The following is a 20,213-nucleotide window of genomic DNA, read 5'->3' on the forward strand; positions in this document are numbered from 1 at the left end:
GATTTTCCAGGGTGGAAAACATGGGACAAAAATAGGGGCAAAGTAACTTGGCTGAGATCACATAGTGCTTAAATCAGGAGATATCCCAGCTCCAGCCTACCCAACAGCACTCCCTGTGATGGGTTGTTTCATCTGGGGTGTGTGAGCAGCGCTGCTGCTGCCAGTCCCTGGGCATGGGCCAGGCTGCCCTTCCCAATCCGTACTGCTGGGATAGAGCACAGCCAGGAGGAGACGTGATGCTAAGGTGTGAGAGTAAGGGCAAGTTCCACCATCAGGCACATTTCCTAGACTGGTGGTGGAACTTAAAAGGTCTCTGGGATCTGGGCTGGTGGAGCAGGGGTGATGAATCCATATGTTAGCTGTAGCTGCAGAGGAAGAAAAGCTACTGGGAGTTGCAGTCCTTCCCCTCAGAGGGAAAAACAAGGGAAGAAACCTGTAGGGAACAATGCCTCTGGAGCAGTGTTTGCAGGAGAGCAGGGCTGGCTCCACACCTCTGGAAGCTCGCAGGAACAGTCACTGCAATGCTGAGGGGCTCTCCCATAGTGCAGGATAGCAGGTCTCCAGTCCTGGCTTCTGGGGGTAGCAGCACTCTGGCTCTGGTCTGGTTGGCTGTGTAACCATCATTTCAATAAAGAAATGATTAAAAGAGGATGGGGAGGGGGGAAAGAAAACCCCAAAACATCTGTTTTACTTCAAATCAGGGAAGATTCCTTTGCTTGCAAGGAATGTGTAAATCACGCCGGGCTGGGAGATGTACATAACCCTGCCTGAAAGCTCCTCTGCACTTCAAACGAATTCTAACGTGCTTACTGGGATTTTGTTTTTATTATTTGTTTCGGGGGCCCCCCCTTGTCCTACCCTTCACCCTCCCTGTCTGCCTGATGGAGCTGTGAGAATCTCCTGTCCCTCAGGGGCCTCGGGGCGCAGGAACAGTGGGAAATGGGCACCACAGACCTGGCTGGCTCCCTTCTGCCAGGGCTGGCTGGCAAACAGCATCCCTGCCTGCCACCATCCCTGTGCTGACATTGTGAGGCTGTTGCAGGGCCCTGTTGGCTGCCCTTGAGCTCCCCCAGGGCACAGGGCACAGATGCCTCTTGCTCAGAGTCTGGCACATTGGGATCGTGCCTGGGATGCTGCGAGAGCAGGAACAGAGGGTCCTCCTCCTCCCAGCCATTCCCCTGCGTGCCTTATTGTTGTGGGGCTTTGTTTTACACAGTTTCCTGTGGAGGGTGAAGCCAGGGCTGGCCAGGGGTGCTGGGGACAAACACAGCAGAGACAGATCAAGAGCTCTGCTTGCAGGAGTGCCACCTTCCTGTGCCAGTTTACTAAGGTGACTCTCCCCACACCAGCGGGACCACCCCCTGGCCAAGGACAGGCTCCACTCCCTGTGGTCAGTGCATCCCTTTGCCTTTCTTCTGAGGCTGTCAAGCAGGAGGCCCTATTGTGGTGGCTTATATAAGAACAGTCAGCCATTGACTTGCTTGCCACGGACCACCCACTACTCCTCAGATGACACTGTCTTTTGAAGTCACTACCAGCCTGGGCTGGATTTCAACCAGCAGCCCAGATGGAAGCCAAGCCCCCAGGAGAATGAGAACAAGCCCTACCAAGGGGATCTCCAGGGGTAGCAAGCTGTGGAGTGTCTGGTTCTTGTTTAGAGGGACTATGAGTTTGGGAGGGGCAAGCATTTCCCAATTTGCTGAGGGTCACAACCTTCCTCTCCCCCCTCTCCCCAGGGCCGGTGATGGCCAAGCTCTGCAGAGCGTTGGTAGGTTGAGTGGCGGGTATGGTTAGCTGTGAACATTCCCATTGTGGAGCTCTCTGCAGGGTTCCAGGGCTTTGCTAGTCTCTCCTTTCTCCTTGGCACAACTCGAGGAAGAGTTTGATTTATTCCCTCTGTCCTGAGCAGAGCCTGCTCATCTCCCACAGCTGCAGCCACCCTGAGCACTGCTGTCTCTTCATGGAGGAGGACAGCAGCCATCCTGTGAGCCATCCCATGAATTGCCCAAGGAAGGGGCTAAAGGGATGTGTCACTTTTGGGATACCCACCTGGCACACAGGACTAACACTGTTAGATGAGGCTGAAATCCACCCACCCACAGATCAGGGCAAAGACAAACAAAACCTCAGAGTTATTACTTACCCCTAAACTCACAAACTTAGCAGAGCTGGACCTGGGTATTTATTATACCTGTGATTCCTGATGGCCCTTCCCAAAGGATGCAAGGGGTGTCCGTGGCTGAGGGTGTCCCTGGGGTGTCCCAGACCTATGGGGAGAGCAGTAGGTGTTGCAGAGGAGGGAGAGAGGATGTGGTTGCTGCCAGGGGATACCCTGCCCTGGGGAGCTGGAGGGATTGATGGGCATTGCAGTGCCTGTGTGAAGGCTGCGGGAGGACCTGAGGGACATGTGGGACGCAGAGCCTGAGGAAAGCCCTGCTCGTGCTGTGTCCAGGACAGCATGATCCGTCACCAGCTCTCACTGACGCTCTGCAGCTGGAGAGGGACTGGCCCTGCAGTTGGAAGCCTCGGGCGTCAACCAGAACTGTTCCAGCAGCACAGGGAGTCAGAGGCAACTCATTTGACCTTTGTCCAAGGGCTCTGTTGGGGATCTCCTGGTGAGTCCCTGCAGAAGGGGACTCTGGCACTCCACAGACTGTAACAAGCTGCTGTTGCTTCACTGGAGACAAAAGCACCAGCCTACAGTGGCTTATTACCACCTCCTTCTGGTTCTTTACTCCACCAAAGGATGTTAGAATTCACATCTTGGGTAACGTGGGACCTTCTCTGGGCTCCCCAAGCAGTGGGGGGAATACCTTGCCATGAGCCCTGAGACAGACAGTGAAGACTGTGAAAAGCTGAGCCAGTTCTTGATGCATTGCCTTTATAAGCACATCTGCAAATCTTCATCCTCACAGCCAGCAGGACGAAAGCAAGGACATGACTGCCAAGAAATATGGACCTCAAACATCCTCTATTCATCCTCTCCAAAGCTGGTAATTCCATGGTGATCCTACTTTTTCTGCCATCGTTCTGTCTTCACGGTTTGGGAACCATCCCTGTGGGACACCCTGGAGTCCTGCTGGGGCATCTCCAAGCTAATAAAAGCCTTCTTATTCCTTGGAGCGTGCCTAGGAGCTAAAGCCCCAGGGTTGCAACATGGACTGTGTTAATGTTATCACGTGTCAGGGCGGCTGTTTTGGGTGTGCTGTCCTGCTGCCACGCCAAGGAGCTGCTCTCTCATCCACATCCCATCTCTGTCAGAAGCTCCATGCAGTGCATCAGCCCCTCTCCAGAGAAGCCTGCTCTGCCCTTCCCTCACAAGTGGGGTAAAGCTTATCCTGAAAGGATGGGTGGGATGAAGAAGTCATTAACTGACCCCACAACTGCTGGCAAGGAGCAGAGGGGACAAAGGAGGGGAATCATAAGGCAGGTAATGGGGGACAGGGGCACTGCTGGTGCTCTCAGCCCTGGAGTGGTGATGAAGACACCCTGGGGATGCAGTAGCCAGGGGGGCTGCAATGACCTTCCTGCACCTTGTGGATGAAACCATGGCCCAGCTGGCATTTTCCCCTCACTTCCAGTGAAACACATTTTCTCCTAAGGCAGTCTTGGCACTCCTGCTTGCAAGGTGTCCGGCTGGCAGAGGGGCTCCCAGTGGAATCTTGGCCGTCCAACACAGGTATCATTCAGGAGCAAGGCTCTAGGACCTGTGTATCAAGGCCTTCTTTCACAGCCATGGCAGTACTGGGAATTGCTACTCTGGTGGGTTATTGACAGGGTTTCGAGGGAAATCTTGGGAAATTGAGATGTCACAGCTGAGGCTGGAAAGGTGAATGTCCTGCCAGGGATTTCTCCGTTAGGGATGCAATGGATCCAGGCAGTAGCAAGAAATGTTCAGGATTTTCAATTAATTTCTTTCTTACTTTCCCTTTAATCCTTTGTCTGGATCTCGTTTGACAGGATTCTGAAAGAAAAAGAGGTTGATGAAGTGCTTTAAGGAGCAAGAGCTGGGTGAACCTGCACTGTAGCTCAGCTCAGGCACGCAGCGTCTGCCACACGTGCTAAGGGGACTGGGGGACCAGTGCTCACACCCTGTCCACTCTGGGTGTTTGCTCCCCATGGCCTCAGAGCTCAGAGGACAAGCCCAGGAGACCTGGAGAAGCACGGTGTGCTGACCCAGCGCTGTGTGGAGACACCTCTGTGAGCACAGTGGTGGGATACTGTGACACTAGAGCAGCACTGTCCCACACTGCACCCTGTCATGCAGCAGCAGTAAGTGACCCTGCCCTCCTCCCTGGCAGCCCCTGCAAGAAGTCCCACGCTGTCCAGTCAGTGGTTTTAAGCATGGACAGCAATTCAGGTAACCTTGCAGTGTGGATAACCCTGAGTGACTTTCCCATAGCTGTGCAAGCCTGTTCCCAGCCCCACAGCAGCTCCACCTGCCCTCACTGTCTCCGAAACTGAGTCTCTTCTGCCCTTCTCCTTGATCAGCTTCTTACTGTGCAGAGCAGCCTGTGCCTTCCTCCTGCCTCCCTCCTCCAGTATTTGATGGGCACTGTTTTATCCACTTCCAAAAGGCATCAGACACCTGAGGCATGTCATGGCAGGTACATTTATTTCCCTCCATCTGACAACTGTGTCTGTGTTCTGGTATTGTTGGGAGGCTTCTGCTGAAGGATAACGATTAGTCTCACAGCATTTGCTGGCCTGGGAAAAAAAAAAAAAAGGTGTGAATTGTTAGAACAGTTTACTGACAACCTCATGTATTGGTGTAATGGCAAAGCTTTAATACTCCAGCGTGGCACCAGTTACTGCTAACCTGTTCCTCCACCACGCTGATGGGAGCAGGTCAGTTGTCACTGATGGTTAAAAGAAGCCCAGTTATAAAAGATGCTTTTCTTGGACGGTAGAACTGTGAGGAGAGCTTTCTGAAAAATGTTTTTTTCAAGATTTCACAGTTCACTGTTTCCTTACTGTGGAAAGGCAGAGCCAAAACCAAAGGCAATGCAGAGCAGAAGACACTGGTCCTCTTGCAGCAGAGGTACAGTAGATGAGCAGCAATTTGCTGGGTGGTGGCAGCGGGTTGGTGTCACCTCCCTCAGTGCCTCTCCCCAGAGTGCAGCAGTCACTGAGCTGCTCAGAAGCATCTCTTCCCCCATGAGCTGCCCACTCTGCACTGGCACAACCAGAGGTCACAGCATAGCCCTTGTCCCCAGGCCTGCCTGCATTCCTGCCAGGCTTCAAATGCCCCAACAGGAGTGTCTGATTGCTGTGGTGCTTGTGACACTGCCAGCCCCAGGAAGACAGCAGAGGTTGTCCACTGCCCTGTAAAGCTTTGCCCAAATCCCAAGCCTCCAGCAGGGCCTTTGGCAGGGAAGCAGTGTGGTCAGTCCCCTGCCAGGGCACCAGCCTTCCTCACTCTCTGGCACCATGGACATAGGCATGGAATGAGCAAGCAGCCTGAAGCCAGGGCCCAACTAATAGACTGAGAAATCCTCTCCTTCCCAAAACCACTCCCTGCTCATTGTCTGCTCAGTATTTGTGGCAGAGACTGGGGAGGTTGCTCTCATTTACCTTTCTTAATTAATGCAAATCACAGAGTTGCCAATAAGCTCAGCTGCATTCCTGTGGCTTGTGTGGACGGGCTGCTTTTTATTTGATTTGATTTCTTTTTAAATTGTAATGGTTTCTGAATTGGGAATGCTTGCACTAAACACACACACCCCTTTCTGTGCTTGCCCAGCTGGCTGCTGGCAGGCGAGCCCTGCTGCTGCTCCGTGGCCATCAATGGAAGTCTCTGGGAGGCTTGGCAGGAGATGTACAGTGGGGGACAGGGGTGGGTGGGTGCCCAGTGGCTCCTGGACCATACACAGCCCACGGCATGTGGCTGGGGCGAAACTCTTACAACTCTGCTCCACCCCACAGCACCCCTGGGCTCCCCCACTGCTCCGGAAGAGTCTTTTAGGGGAACTGTGTGTAATTTATTGATGTTTTTAGCTGCCAGGAGATACTGAGGTGAAGGTCTGATGCTGCTCATGCGTATCAGGACAAGGGAACACACACACACCCTCGCAGCCTCCCTGTGTCTGGGCTGCCTCCAGTGAGCCCTTCACTGTCATGTCTGAGAGCTGAAGACTCTCCCAGACTAAAGGAACGGGAGAGAACAGTGTTTGCTCATGGGTCTCACGAGCACATGGACGTGCACAGTGCTGGGTCCAGTGAGTGTGTTTGTGGCACCATCCCTGGCAGCTCTGCTCTGCACGTGCCTGACGCACGGGCCCCAGCCTGGCCCCGCATCCCTCGTGCCCAGTCTTCACACTGAGATCACTGGGCAGCGGGGAGGCAGGGATTGCCAAGAGCTGGTCCACTGAGGGCTTTTAAAGGGAGGCCTCTGCATTGTTTTTCAGCTGGAACAGGAAGCGAGAAGGGCTGGCAAGGCAGGGTGTGATGTGTGTGTGTCAGCACGCTGGAGCAGCCTCAGCGGCGCAGCGCTGGGTGCGTGCGAGCCCGGAGAGCCTGGGCTGTGAGCAAGGCACGGATGAGCTGTGACCAACCGGGGAGTGATGGCAGGACGTGCATGTAACACCAAGGTGGTGTGAGCTCAGCCAAGTCAGGATTTGTGTTTTCGTGCTTGGCATCACGGGTGGTGGCCACACTGCCAGGGGAGGGAGAATCCGCCGCGCTGCGTGTGGGACACCAGCCAGGTCTGCCCTTGCTGAGCTGCTGGAGTTTGCAGCAAGAGCGTCTCGTGGCTGCAGGAGCAAGGTGCCAAGCCCAGGCGTACTAGCCAAGCCCAAGCCAAGCCCTACTGGCAAGAGCATCTTGTGGTTGCACCACTTCGGAAAGCTTGAGACCGTGTTTCTGTGTGACACCGGGCTCCGGAGCAGCGTCTCTGCCCTGCTCCCCATTTACACAGCCCGGGTTTGCCACACAGACATTGCTTCTGGATGCAGCCAGCTACTCATAGGCACCCAGTTAATTAGCATGGGGGTTTGGCATCTGTGGGAGTGCTAATTGAACTCCTTATCAGACCCTTTCTCTGCAGCCCAGGCAGCCCCTTTGTGGTTCAGCATCTCACTGAGCAGCTGCACAAGGCTTCAGAAAGAGCAAAAGGCAGACCAGAAAGGCCTGTGATATCTCTGTAGGATATAAAGAAATCAGCTGCTGAGCTAAGGAAGGTCAGAGGCAGAAGTCTTTATCTCCCTTCCCACAAATAAGGATCATGAGTAAAGCACTCAACTATCATGAGCATCATGAGAGGGAGTTAAAAAAACATGAGCTGATGTTATTGTCTATAAATAAATAACATGTTCTGAGCTTTCATTCTCAGCCTTACGGTTTCATGCCTTTATAAATTTGTATTTTGGGTTATTTTCTCTGCATTAAGAAAGGATAGAAACATATTTTTTTCTATTTTTTATATTTGTTGAAACGCAATTGACAATCTCCACAATCATTGGGTTCCAGGAACCAAAGTTTTAACTCCCCCTTCTGCTTTCTCTTCCTCCCCCAAAAAGCATCTTGAGCCTAGTGATAAAATTCAGGCTTCAGCCAACATTGGGTGGAGGATCTACAAGGAAGGTGTTGACATTTCATGAGGCCACATGTTAATTGTTTTCTATCTCTCGCTGAAAGTTCCTTCGGGTCTCAATAGGTTTGAATTTAGCAGTAAACATTTAAACAGCATTACTTTATAGGACTTTGTATTTGATGCAGAGGTGGCAGAGTTTCCAGGCATGGAGGGCTGATCTCTGGCAAGAGCATATGTGTTTGGACCTCTTTGGAACCTCTTTGGGTAAAATATATCTTTTTATTTCTGGAAATACAACTCTTTGTGACGAAGGCATGGGTGAAACAGAGGATCAGCTGCGAGACAGTAGCAGGGAGCCCCCAAACTCCTTTGGAAAGCACAGGGAGAAGATGAGAATATGTCGTGAGGAAAGTTTATTGCTAAACAAATTGCCTCCAGGTAATGCAGGAGGCTCTGCCAGATCGTAGCTACCATATGGCATTCCAGGTTGTCTGTCGTGGTTTTGTTCACTGAGTGTAGGTCTGGGACCTTTTGGTTTCTGGCTTTGACTTCACCCCAGAGATCTCTGCCTTGGGTAGAGTGCTCAGAATCGCTCTTTGGCCTCATTTTTTCACAGATCATCAGGGTAGGCCTATTCAAGTGCAGCTCCATCCTCATCAGTGGGGATGCTGCCTGGTTTGGTCCTTGGCCCACAACACTGTAATAGATATAAGGGTGGCAGGAGGATCTCCATTGCAGAGCTGAACTCCAGCCCCCCATGTTCTCAGTGCAGCTCCCTCCCTCAGCGTGCTCACTTAGGTTTTCCCTTGGTTTGTCCTGCAGACATAGAATCACAGAATCACAGGATGATTTGGGTTGGAAGGGACCTTAAAGATCATCTCATTCCAACCCCCCTCCGATGGGCAGGGATGCCACCTACTAGACCAGGTTTCTCCAAGCCTCATCCAACCTAGTCTTGAGCACTTCCAGAGATGGGGAGTCCACAACCTCTCTGGGCAACCTGTGCCAGGGCCTTACCACTCTCACAGTAAAGAATTTCTTCCTAATACACAGTCTATATCTGCCCTCCTTCAGTTTAAGGCATCCCCACCTCTCCAGTGTGGTGGTGGTCCCTCCTCCCACCAGCCACCCTCTTCATGCCCTGTTGGGTCCCAGGTTGATCCTGTCCCTGCTGGCAGCTCCTTGCCTGCATCTGCCAGAGGTTTCCAGCAAGATGTGAATGCTGGGTTTGCACTGAGACACAGGTCTTTGCACTCTCTTCTCTTAATTGTCTGTTTCTGGGAATAAAAGGACAAAACTAAACCCCAGCACTCTGCATAGTGCCATTAACTGGCCATAAAAGTGTTTTGCAGCAGAGGCTGGGTGGTCAAGTGGCTCGAGAACAAGATTGGAAACCATCATCTCCCGAGTTTCCAAACTGTTCATGTCACTGAGCCTCTCCGGGGCACGATGCTTCACCCCATATGTCTCTGTTTACCATCGATAAAACAGAGCTATTAATACTGCTGTGCTTCTGGGTGACTTTTTGGACTGTAATTAATGTTAAAACCCTCTGAGATCACTGACTGGAAGGAGCTGGATAGGTGCAGAGGCTGCGTACTGCCAGGCTGCCAACCTCCACCACAGCTGGGTTATTGGTGCTGAGTCCAAAACATCTCATTCAGAGTGAATGGAGATGAAAAAGTTTCCTCTAAGGTTCTTGAAAGAGGACTGGTTTCAGGTGAGGGAAAGCAATTGGTTTTGTTCTCAAAAAGAATTTGTGACCAGATCAAAATCACTTTGGTTCTGACTCTGTTTACATTTTGGGGGTTTGTTTCGTATATCATCTGTAAAAACAATGAAATGAAGGGCTTGTTTGTGGATATGTGTTTTTTTAACCCAGGCCTGACCAGTAGAGATGCTCTTCCTCTTGTCAACTGACTTTGTTTCTGTGTGAGCTGTGCAGAGGGGAAGAGTGCAGTCAAAGGGCTCACACAGGCCTTCAACATCGCCCAGAGGGGTGGATGTGCTTTAACACCCAACCAATCCTCCTGACCCCACTGGCGATGGAATAGGTGAAGTGGGCACTAATTGCTGAATATTACAATTGTGTTTTGATAAAAGTCTGCTGTTTTTCAAGGAAAGTGCTCTGGCACTGATTGCCTCGGAGCTAATGGAGCCAGCCTTGCTGTCTGAGCTAATGTGTAACCTCTGCTCACCCTTTTACAAAAGAAAACACAACAACACAGGCACTGTGGCTCGGCAGGTGACCCCAGGATGGGGATGGAGAGCAGCTCGCAGCAGTACCCTGAGGTTAAGTCCTCTTACTGCTTATTGTGCTTATGCTGATGAGCAAGAAGAGCCTTGTCTGCTGCTGAACACTGGATGGGCAGCAGGACTCCTGGATCTCAGCCCAATTCCTCATCTTACTGTGGCTGGGGGCCCCCACCCAACACGAGGTGTCCCCATTCCTGTTCCTTTGTGGACCTGGAAACAGGGGGATTCGTGGACCTTACCTGTTCACAGCAGGACACTCCTCAGTCCCCTTGAACATCTCCTCTGCTGAAGGGAGGAGGAGGGATGGTGGCACCTCCAGGGTGGGATGCAAAGCCCTGAAGTCAGACTCCTACCTGGCATTCAGTATTACCCTATTGCTCTGTCTGTTCCTTAATTATAGCGGGAGAACAGCCTGTGTGTGGTACTTGTGAAGTCTCACAGAGCGGACATCCTTCCTGAGGTGCTCCCACTCTGAGCGATGCTCCTGGTAAATTAAGGAAAATGATGTCATGCCAAGGAATTAAATAGCATCTCCTTGGGTGAGCTCAGCGTGTGCGTCCCCTGCGTGCCCCAGCTTTGTGAGAATGGGAGTTGTCCCTGCACACAAGTGGGTTCCTTGGCAGTCTGCTGGCATCCTTTCAGACAGCGAGCATTGTTAAGGAGCTAATGCTAATTGCTTGGAGGGAATATGTCCTGTGCTGGGAATTGCTACTGTGCAAATGTCAGCCCTTATCAGCCACGTGTGGGGTGTGCAGGGCCTGCAGGGAGGAGAGAGGGGGGCTGGCAGTGCTCGTGTGTGGGGTGAGGAAAAGGGAGGCATTGCTTCTGTCCCTCCCAAGGATGCTAAAGACTTAAGAACCATTCCTTAAATAAACATACTTGAGAGTCTCAATCCCATTTAAGCTTCAGCTGCTTTTGTGCTACTCCTTGCACTCAGTTGCAAAAGCTGCTCGGTTTTACCTTAGGATAAGGAGTGGTGCTGTGCTGTTTCTCAGGAGCTGGGTACTCCACCACTGGGACCTCCGAGGGGTTCAAACCGGCTCCTGCACTTTGTCAAAGCCAGCTCGAGTTTCCATGCCTGGCTCTGAGTGAATAAATATGAACCAATGCCTTTAGGAGAGTGGACAGAAGGCTGTCACCCCTGCTGCGAAGAAGCATTCTCAATTTGGAGCTTTGATGCTCTGACCAGGACTCCGAGCTCAGCATCCCGGGATGTCCCATGCAGCCACAGCCTGTTTGTTCAATGCTCCATCCGGCACAAAAGCTGTATTTTACTGTCAGATGCTCTCCATTAGCTTCAAGTGTGAAATTATCATTCCCACCCTTTTACCAACCCCACCCTGGTGAGGAAACGAGGGAGCAAACAACTCAAGGGCCATTCACAGGACGAGTACGAGCTGTCACTTGTCAGCACACAGCCCACTTACAACAAGAATTACTGCCCTGCTCTCAGGAGGGCTGGAGAGGAGCCCGACTCACAGACACCACCATGTTATAATGTTCACATTGGTGCATGGCAAAGCAGCCCTGAGATGTTTGCATCCCTCCCCAGTCAGGAGGATGCAAGTGCAGCCCCATGGGGCTCCCCAGGATGGGGGGAAAGGAAACAGCCCCACAGATGCTATGAGGGGGTGTGGTGGTCTGTGCCCCCACCCCTGGCACCTGTCCCTCCCTGGGTGCTCTCCTGTTCTAAGCCCCAGATCATCTCACATCCTCCTTGAGATGCCAAAACTGACTGATAGTACCTGGACCATATTTTTCCTTTCTCTTCTGAAGGCCAGTTCCCATAACAACCTGGAGGTGTGGGACTGAGGGATAAAGACATTATTTTCCTTTTCCTTCCTGCCTTCCAGATTTACCCTCTACGCGGTGGATACGCGAGGGAGACACTCAGAGCTGAGCACGGTCACCCTGAGGACAGCCTGCCCACTGGTAGATGACAGCAAGGCAGAAGGTCAGTGTTCAGGTGCCTCATTTTCCATGACTGAAGACATTTCCTGCTAATTTTGATTTTCCTCTCTTGGTTGTACTCCCTCAAACCTGTCCAGTCCCCACTCTCCCAGTGTGAAGGCTCCTGTAAATTCACCCACGGGCACAGGGATGTTCATCTGGGGAGGGGTGACAAATTGCAGGAGTGTCCAGGAGCAAAGTTTCCTCGACTGGACAGCTGGTGGCTCCGTGGTCCTGTGCCACACAGTGCCACAGCATCCTTCCCACATACAGCTGTGGGAGCTGGTACCATGTGTTTGCCACACTTTCCCTGGAAAAAAGAGTAATCCCTTCTTAAAATGTGGGAGAGCAGCCCTGGCTGGGCTGCAAGGAGCCATGCAGGGCACTGTCAGCTCCAGGTGTTTGAAGGGATGCTGGTGGCAGATGGATCAGTTCTGAAACAGAAACACCAAAAAAAATCCCCAGCCACTTTTGCACATTTGCATTGTTCAGTTCTGAAACGGATCCCGTTTGTTTGTTCTTACGCCCAGAGCACTTGGCTGCTTTCAGATTTAAAAAGATTTCTTAGTTGATCAGCAGGTTACCTGTTCTCTTCCTTGCTTGCTTTCCATTTGGAAAAGCACACAGAAGAAATTTTTGGTTCATGCCTTGTTCCACATTCAATAAGATAAGCATTCCCAGGAAAAATGAGCAAATGGGAGGCTAAGGAAAAGGAAGGAGATGTATTTTTGTGCATTTTTGATCACTGGAAGGAGAATGTTTCTACAGCAGGGAGTGCACCCTCTCATTCAATACATCTGAGCTGCTCCAGCCAATGCCCATGATGATGGGGTGCTGCATTTCTGGCTGAAGGACCATCTTGGTTTCAACAGTGTTGTTTTCTTCCTGCCCTTTAGCACCATAGCTGTGCAATGGCTTTTGGTTTGGTGGATTTGGGAAGAGCTTGCCTCTCCTTCCTGGGAGGATAAGGCTGAGCCTGCCTGTGCTGGCAGCTTTCTGCCTCTCCTTCTCCTGCTCCTTCATGGATTGTTGCTGGAGTCTTTGGGGCTGCTCTGCTCGTGCAGGGCACCCACTGCAGGATTAGCCTGAGGAATTGCTAAATGCTCTCCAGGTCACTAAACCCTGCTGCAGGCAGCCCCAAGGGACTGGCAGTCATCCCAGCTGCCAGCCCTGCCAAGGGTGTCACTCCTCCTCTTACCATGTTAGCACCTTCAGGCTGCTCATTAATCCCATCCCCTGATCCTTTCCAGAGATAGCTGACAAAATCTACAACCTCTACAATGGCTACACCAGTGGGAAGGAGCAGCAGACAGCCTATAACACACTCATGGAGGTCTCTGCTTCCATGCTCTTCCGAGTCCAGCACCACTACAACTCCCACTACGAGAAGTTTGGAGACTTCGTCTGGCGCAGTGAGGACGAGCTGGGGCCCAGGTACCTGTCCCTTCCCTGCATCCTCCCCTGCCCCACGCCCAGAGCACCCCTCTGCTTGGCCACTGTGGATGTGACACCCCTGCCTCCTCCTTGGAGATGAGAGAAGTCCCCTTTTGGTGTTCACCAAGCTGTCCTGCATCTCCTCAGACCACCAGTTCCTGCTCGGTCTTTGGATGAATGCTGGTGGGACACCTGGCAGCTGGGTGGTCTTGGGAGGAATGTTTGTGTCACCCGGTCTGAACCAGGCTGGTGATGCTGTGGATGAACTGGGTGCTTGGAAACACTGGGGAGTGGGTGGCAAAGGGTATAATTTAGGCCTGGAAAAGTTTTTCCTTCTTTCCCCCTTGCCTGTTGGATGTGGCTGAGGATCTGTGTGTAATACCAGGATAACAAGTCCTCACAACAGTTTACAGCCCTCTTGGACATAAATCCAAGCTGGTCTGGGGCTTGTCCTCTGCCAGAGATGACCTTGGTCATAGTTTCTTTGGTGGTTCATTAGCCTCTGGCACAGAGCCATTCTCATCCTTCCCATTGCCTTCCTCCTCCTTTGATGACACTGCAGGCTTGTTTGTCCTTTGCAATTGTTCCTCTCCTTCTAAAGCCCTGGGAACCATCAGACTCTTCTTACACATCCTTATTTCCCCTGTTACTTGAGATCCAACCCCCTGAAGGTTGCTGTTTAACCCGACACCTACATCAGGCCATGGGACTTGCAAGGTGACATTTAAATTGCCTGTACTGCCCAACTCAGAACCAGCTACATCTGGAGTCAGTGGTCGATTCAGCTGCTGTCTGTTGTCCTCACTGAGCCACAGGAGCCCCTCCCAGCACTCCTATGCCCCTGCTCTGCACTTGAGAAATATGGGACTTGCAACCAAGGAGAAGCATCTGTAAATGCCACAGCAGCCAGTGCCAGGCTCGTGACAACAGCAAAGCTCCGCCACCCAGCCTGGCTTCTCAGGGAGCTTGCACAGAAACAGAGGCACTGACATAGCAGGAGGCAGCGAGGATTCTTTTTTTGCCAAGAGGGGCCATGTCGTAACACGATTTTAATTGACAGGCTGCTCTCCTTCCCAGGGGGACACTCATTTTCGTACCTTGAAATGTTTATCAGATGAGCCTCAGCTTCACAGTAAACGTTCGCTCATAAAACGGAGCGACAAGAGGGAAGTTGATTTGCCTCCGTGTAATAAATACATCACACTGGAGTCCTCGTGAGCCCAGTTTCCATGAAAGCCACAGGTTACTGCAAACAGCTGCTGGCAAGAAGACACACTGACAACCAGATGTCCCAACCAGACCGTTTACATTAAGGAGACATTAAAAACTTAGCTCATAGGTGGCCCTAAACCAGGACTTTCTGTGGTCAGCAGCATCTCAGCACCTGGCTTACCTCATCCTGCTCGTCTCCTTTAGCAACAACAACCCCTTTCCTGCTCCCCTCTATTCCTCTCACAGACACCAAGTGAATCTCAGAGAGTTAATTTGCTCCAGCAAGACAGAAGAATCTGTCTAAACCAGTGAAGGCTTAATGCTACTGTGCATCCAGGCCTTTGGATCTGTGCAGCCAACGTGCTTCCTGACACAGCCACGGGCAGATTGCACTATTATTTTCTCTTGCTGTGTTTTCAGCATGATTCTTATGACCACTGCAAGTGGGCTCTGTTTTTTAGGAGGAGGCAGGATAAATAATTAAGTTAAAATCTTGTTTCCATGCCCCTGCTTGTGGCTACCAGCAACAACAGGGTCAGGACTTGACATCAGCCCAGGGCTCACAAGCCCTCCTCGGCCCCAACCAGTGGCCCAGACAGGCAGCCACAGGACAAAGGAGATGAAGTGCATCTCCAGAGCAGCTGCCTTCTGCTACATGGGGGAATGCAATGTTCTGATGGGAGGCTGTGATAAGAGGCCATCAAGTCCTGGACTCACTGTCCTCCCACATGAGGGTCTGGCAGACCCGGGTCAGTTCTCAGTAGAGTGGAAAAAGCTGAATATATGACAAAATCACCCCATATGGGAACACAGCAGCCAGGGAGCCACCCTCTTCCTGCAGCAATCCCAGGAATCTCATCCTTCCCTCCAGCCCAGGTATCATTTCTTTGTTTCTTAATGCTGGCTGGTGCTCTTTTAGTACCTTCCTCCTAGGTGAGATAGGACTGGGTTTGGCTGGTTCTGGATGTGTTTTCATCCCACACCAGCCATCAAGGTGAGAGATAGCTGTCCCCTGTGCAGCTGGAGGACAAACATCCCATCAGGAGCATCCCTGGCACTGCACAGAGCAGAAGGCAACATGTCTCAGTGATCTCAGTGCCCTGTCCCCTGTGCAATCACTGCACTGCACTTCCTTAAAGTGGGGTCACTGGTTCATGCACAGCCCTTGGGAAGTGCCCTAGCAGCAGATGCCCATCCCCTCCCTTTTCCTCTCCCCCACCATGCCATGAGGCACCACAGAGGAAAGCAGCTGCAAAGAGCCATCACTATTTTTAAATCCCCCCCTTCATCATCTGTGACTGTGTTTTGACCTCCTAAATCCACTAAGTGGAGGCCAGAATCAGTCCCTGGCTGTCACCAAACCAGTGGGTACCTGGCAGGTGGGAGGGCACTGCTGATCTGTCCCCTGGGCTGTGGGGTGAGGGATAAGGGGGTCACTTCATCCCCCTGGGGACTGAGAGATTGGGGTCTGGCCACAGGCAACCATGAGAGTGACTCCCCCTCACTCACTCCCCTGCCATCCCCTCCCAATTCCTGCCACTTAATAAGGCAATAAATTGCCATTTCTGGCAGGGATGAGGTTGGTCAGCATTTAGGAAGATTTCATTTCCAGTATTTGAAAAGGTGGTCGTTCTGACCCGACAACCCCTCCGTAGGGAGCACTTGGGTAATACCCAGGGCTTGATTTATGGTGTTAAATTGGCAGCCCAAAAACTGCTCCTGTAATTTATTAGCCAGTCTTCACCAGAAAGCCTCTCTCTCTTTCTCACCCCTCCCGTCACCCACTCTGTCTCTCTTTCTCCTTGGTTTTTTTTTTTGAGAGGGAACAGCTGACAGCCAAAAGCTAGATCTAACATTTGCACATTTCATTACCCCGCTAAAATAAATTACTCAAAGCAGTGAAAACCATCAAAATTGGGGCTTTGGCACTGGGCTTCAAAAGCGAGGGGCCTGATTCCCTCTCCCCCATCGCTCTGTCTCCTCCATGACCATGATTCCCTGTTTTTTCAACATCCTCATGGGGCCAACCCATCGTGTGCTACATCCCTTAAACATGGGTTCTTTCCTGGGATGAACTACAGCAAGCATAGCTGCAGATGCAGCAGGTGTGACCAGCTCCATGAGGAGCCCAGCCTCTGGTACAGGAGACATCAGCAGGTTGGGGTGGTTTGACCCTTAACTTCTTGCCATCCTTAAGCTGCTTGTCATACCTAATAATATTTTCTTGGATAAAGAGATCTGAGTATGTATCAGGCAGCAAGGACAACGTGGTGAGTTTTAGCAAAATTCAGAAGATCATGGAAGTATGATGGAGCAAATCATGAAAATGGGAAGGTAGAGAAGGCCAAGGGAAACGGAGGCAAAGGCAGGTTGTGTGGGAGAAAGGTGAGAGATGAGTGAGGAAAGCTGTGCATGGTAGATAAGGAGAAGTAGTGAGAAGGGAGGAGAAGAGCAGAGTGTGGCCTGCAGACCTGCGGGTGTGTGCTGGGACATCCCTTCCTTGTGTCCTTGGGACGAGTCATGGTTAACCCACCATGGGGGGTTTGCCTCAAGGGTTGGTCATGGGCTCTCATCGTCGCTCCCCTCTTGCTGTGTCTGGGAAAGGCCTGGTGAGCTGGAATAGCAACCAATCTGGGGGGAAAATCCATGGGTTTCTTGCTTGGCCTTTGGATGGACAACTTCTCCATGTAGGCACAGCATTCAGGTCTGTGGACACTGGCACGAGCACAACCAAATGGGCTGGGGAAGGGTCAAGACCCAGTTTTGGCAGTAGAGATATTTAAGGATAAATCAGGGTGACCGTGGACCTGTGGCCTTAGAGAGATGAGATTTTTCTTTTGTGAGGAAAAGGGTATTCTGGCTAAATGTTCTCCTGGGCACAGTTAGCTTACATAAAAGTCCATCCTGTGAGGTGACTGGGTTCTGTGCTTGCTCAGCCTTCTCTGAAAAAAAGGGAGAATCAGTGCAAATTTTAAGAAACGATTTCTTGGCATTAGGAAGGGCAAACACTAGAAGGAACTCAAGCTCTTGGCTCTAGGATCAGGTCAGACAGAAAATCATCAAGGCAGGTTGATCCCAGCAGGAAGTGGCACAGGTGATGAATTTTGGTCCCTTTCAGCCACAGTCACTGTGATTTCTTGAAGTTTGGTAACTGTAGTGACAATCACTACAGACTTTGCTTTGCTGCTGAGCTGAGCTTTAATCAGTCTTCTCTAAAATCATCTAATGCCACCGTGGAATTTAACAGCACATGTCCAGCAGTAATGGACCTGTTCATGTCAGTGTGTCAAGTCTTGACATGTAGTGGGAGCACCAGATGCTGCAGAAGGTCTGGATGGCTGCTATGGAGAGTAGCGTGAGTAGAGGTATTATTGTGTCAGAGCTGGACACAGCTCAGCCCATGACATCATTATTACAGATGTGTGTAACTAATGAGGCTCGCATTGCCTAGTCTGGCTTGTCTTTATAGATTAAATCCATACATGGACATCAGGGAGTGTTGTCCAAGAAGGGCCAACTCCCTTTGCTCTTGCCTTCTCAAAGCTGACCCGGAGCACATCACCCCAGGGAGGAGCAGGACTGTTTTCCCCGTGAAGCCCTGGAGGAGCAGTGGTTTCCTGCAGCCTTTCATCCAGTCTTACCACTCTGGAGGGAGAGGCCCACAGCTGGCTGGGGATGCTGGGATGCCCTGTCACCTCCTGCCACCGTGTCTGCCCTCTGCTCTGGCGCTGGGGTGACCCTGACCAGCCCTTCCCTGGCATCCCATCCCTGGACACTGGGCTCCTGAGACTCCCCCCATGGCTGGGAGCTCACAGCCCAAACTGCAACACCACTCAGCTTTCATAATCAAATAATCCCCATGTTTATGCCTCACCGACTGACAGTGCTGCCCCTGACATATCATTATCGGGAATTTACATTCCTGCAGGAACTGCGAAATCCCTAGCCCTGGATCCAGAGCTTTCCTGTGGCACCAGAAGGAGAGGAAATATTCTGTGATCTTAAGACTTTCAGACCACTGAAGTAAACCCTCTTCCCTCCCTTTGTTTGATTTAGCACTTTGCAGACTCCCACAAGGGGATTCTTGGTTTCTTACGGGTTTATTTTGTTTTGTCTTAATGTGTTGTGCTTTTTTTTTTTTCCCTCACTCTTCTAAGTGTCAATCCTGTTTGCCTCCTGGAGAGTTGGGAAAACAGGAAAGGGAGCACTGGGCTCATCAGTCAGGAGCAGTAAAGTGCTGGGGGTCTCACCAGGGTTCTTGGGGCCAGCACATGCACTGGGGCCCACCAGGAGCACATGGTGGTGGCAACCATCAAGCCAGGGGTAGACTGTCCCCAGGGCACACAGGCTGCTCCAGTGGGTCAGACCTCAGGTCCCTCCAGCCCCAGGGCTGTGAAATGGTAGACATATGCAGAACTTTGGGAAAAACAGAGCTTCTCTCCACTCGAAACAGGAAAGACAGTGTCAGGCAATGGGTCTTGTCCATTCTTGTCATGTGACAGAGCTGGTGGTGGAATGCAGAAGTCCCGGGTCCTGGTCTCCCTTGTGCATTGCCCACACACTGCTCTGTCTCCATCTCTGTCTGTCCCCTCCAGGAAGGCTCACCTGATCCTGAGGAGGCTGGAGAAGGTCAGCAGCCACTGCTCGACCCTGCTACGCAGTGCCTACATCCAGAGCCGCACCGAGACCATGCCCTACCTGTTCTGCCGCAGCGAAGAGGTCCGGCCGCCCGGCATGGTCTGGTACAGCATCCTAAAGGACACCAAAGTCACCTGCGAGGAGAAGATGGTCTCCATGCTGCGCAACACGTACGGGGAGTCCAAGGGGCGGTGAGGGAAGGTGCGGGCCTGGAGCTGTGGGAGGCAAAGGGACTCCGAGGAGTCGAGGACTCAATGTGCTGAGTGGCTGGTGGGGTTTGGGGTCGGGTGATGTTCGGAGGGGGAGGAAGGGGACAGCGAGGCCAAACAGGACTTTTCTCACACAGACGGCAGAGAAACAAGAAATCAGCAAAGTTGGATTTTATTTTCTTTTCCTTTTTTTTTTTTTTTTTTTTTTAAAAGGGAAAGGAAAAAAAAAAAAAAAAATTACCTAATTTGACTCAGCATAAAAGCCTCTCCTTTTTAATCTTTTCTTACTGAATTTCCTGGACTACACATGCTCCAAAACCCTGGGAGGAGGAGATACCCACTCGAGGCCAGGGCCAGGCAGAGGGGAGTTGCTGGGTGCAGGGTGACCCCCTCCCTGCCTGCCCTGCCTGCCCTGCCTGCCCTGCCTGCCCTGCCACCGGGCAGGAGCTGTGGGGCGAGGGGCCCCGGTGCTGTGGTGGCCGAGGACGCCAGGAGGATGTGGCGTGGGTGGCCGGTGACACCGCGCTGGCAGAGAGGGTCCCAGAAGGGATGCCAGGCAGGTGCCAGGACGCTGCAGGCAAGCTGGGCTTTTGTAGCACTCCGAGTCGCCGGAGCGGCTCCGAGCGCAGCCTTCGTTCGCAAGGCTCCCGGCAGCCTGTTCTGTGCATTAAAGATTCATATTAAGTCCATCTTCGCTGCCTCCTTGGTGTTTTTTCCTCGCGTGGTCTCCCCAGGGAGGGCATCACTGACAGCAGTCCCTGTGGTGGGATGTGGGACCCCAAGAGCTGGATGCATGGAAAGGAGGGAAAAGGGCAGCCTTTCACACAGGGTCCTCTCCCACCCCAACACCCAGCTCAGCCACTGGTCCCAGTGGGAGCTGGAGGCGTGTGGGAAAGCCCAAGAAGAAAGCCAGGGGCTAAAACGACATGGAGAATCTGGTTTCTTTTACTGTCAGATGTGGGTTAGGCTGGCCCAGGCTCCCT

The 20,213-nt window shown here is 51.9% G+C and overlaps 1 protein-coding gene across 1 annotated transcript in view; it reads left to right on the forward strand.

The window, feature by feature from the left end:
• Positions 1-19,912, forward strand: part of ASTN2 (astrotactin 2) — a 326,379-nt gene extending 306,467 nt beyond the window's left edge. The window contains exons 6-8 of the mRNA XM_027650012.1: positions 11,641-11,741; positions 12,988-13,171; positions 18,979-19,912. Of these exons, the coding sequence (XP_027505813.1) occupies positions 11,641-11,741; positions 12,988-13,171; positions 18,979-19,216 (523 nt within the window). The 3' untranslated portion in view covers positions 19,217-19,912. The remainder of the gene's footprint in view (positions 1-11,640; positions 11,742-12,987; positions 13,172-18,978) is intronic.
• Positions 19,913-20,213: the final 301 nt, after the last annotated feature.

Source organism: Corapipo altera, unplaced genomic scaffold (genome assembly GCF_003945725.1).
Source record: "Corapipo altera isolate COAL_440 unplaced genomic scaffold, ASM394572v1 268, whole genome shotgun sequence".
NCBI lineage: Eukaryota > Metazoa > Chordata > Aves > Passeriformes > Pipridae > Corapipo > Corapipo altera.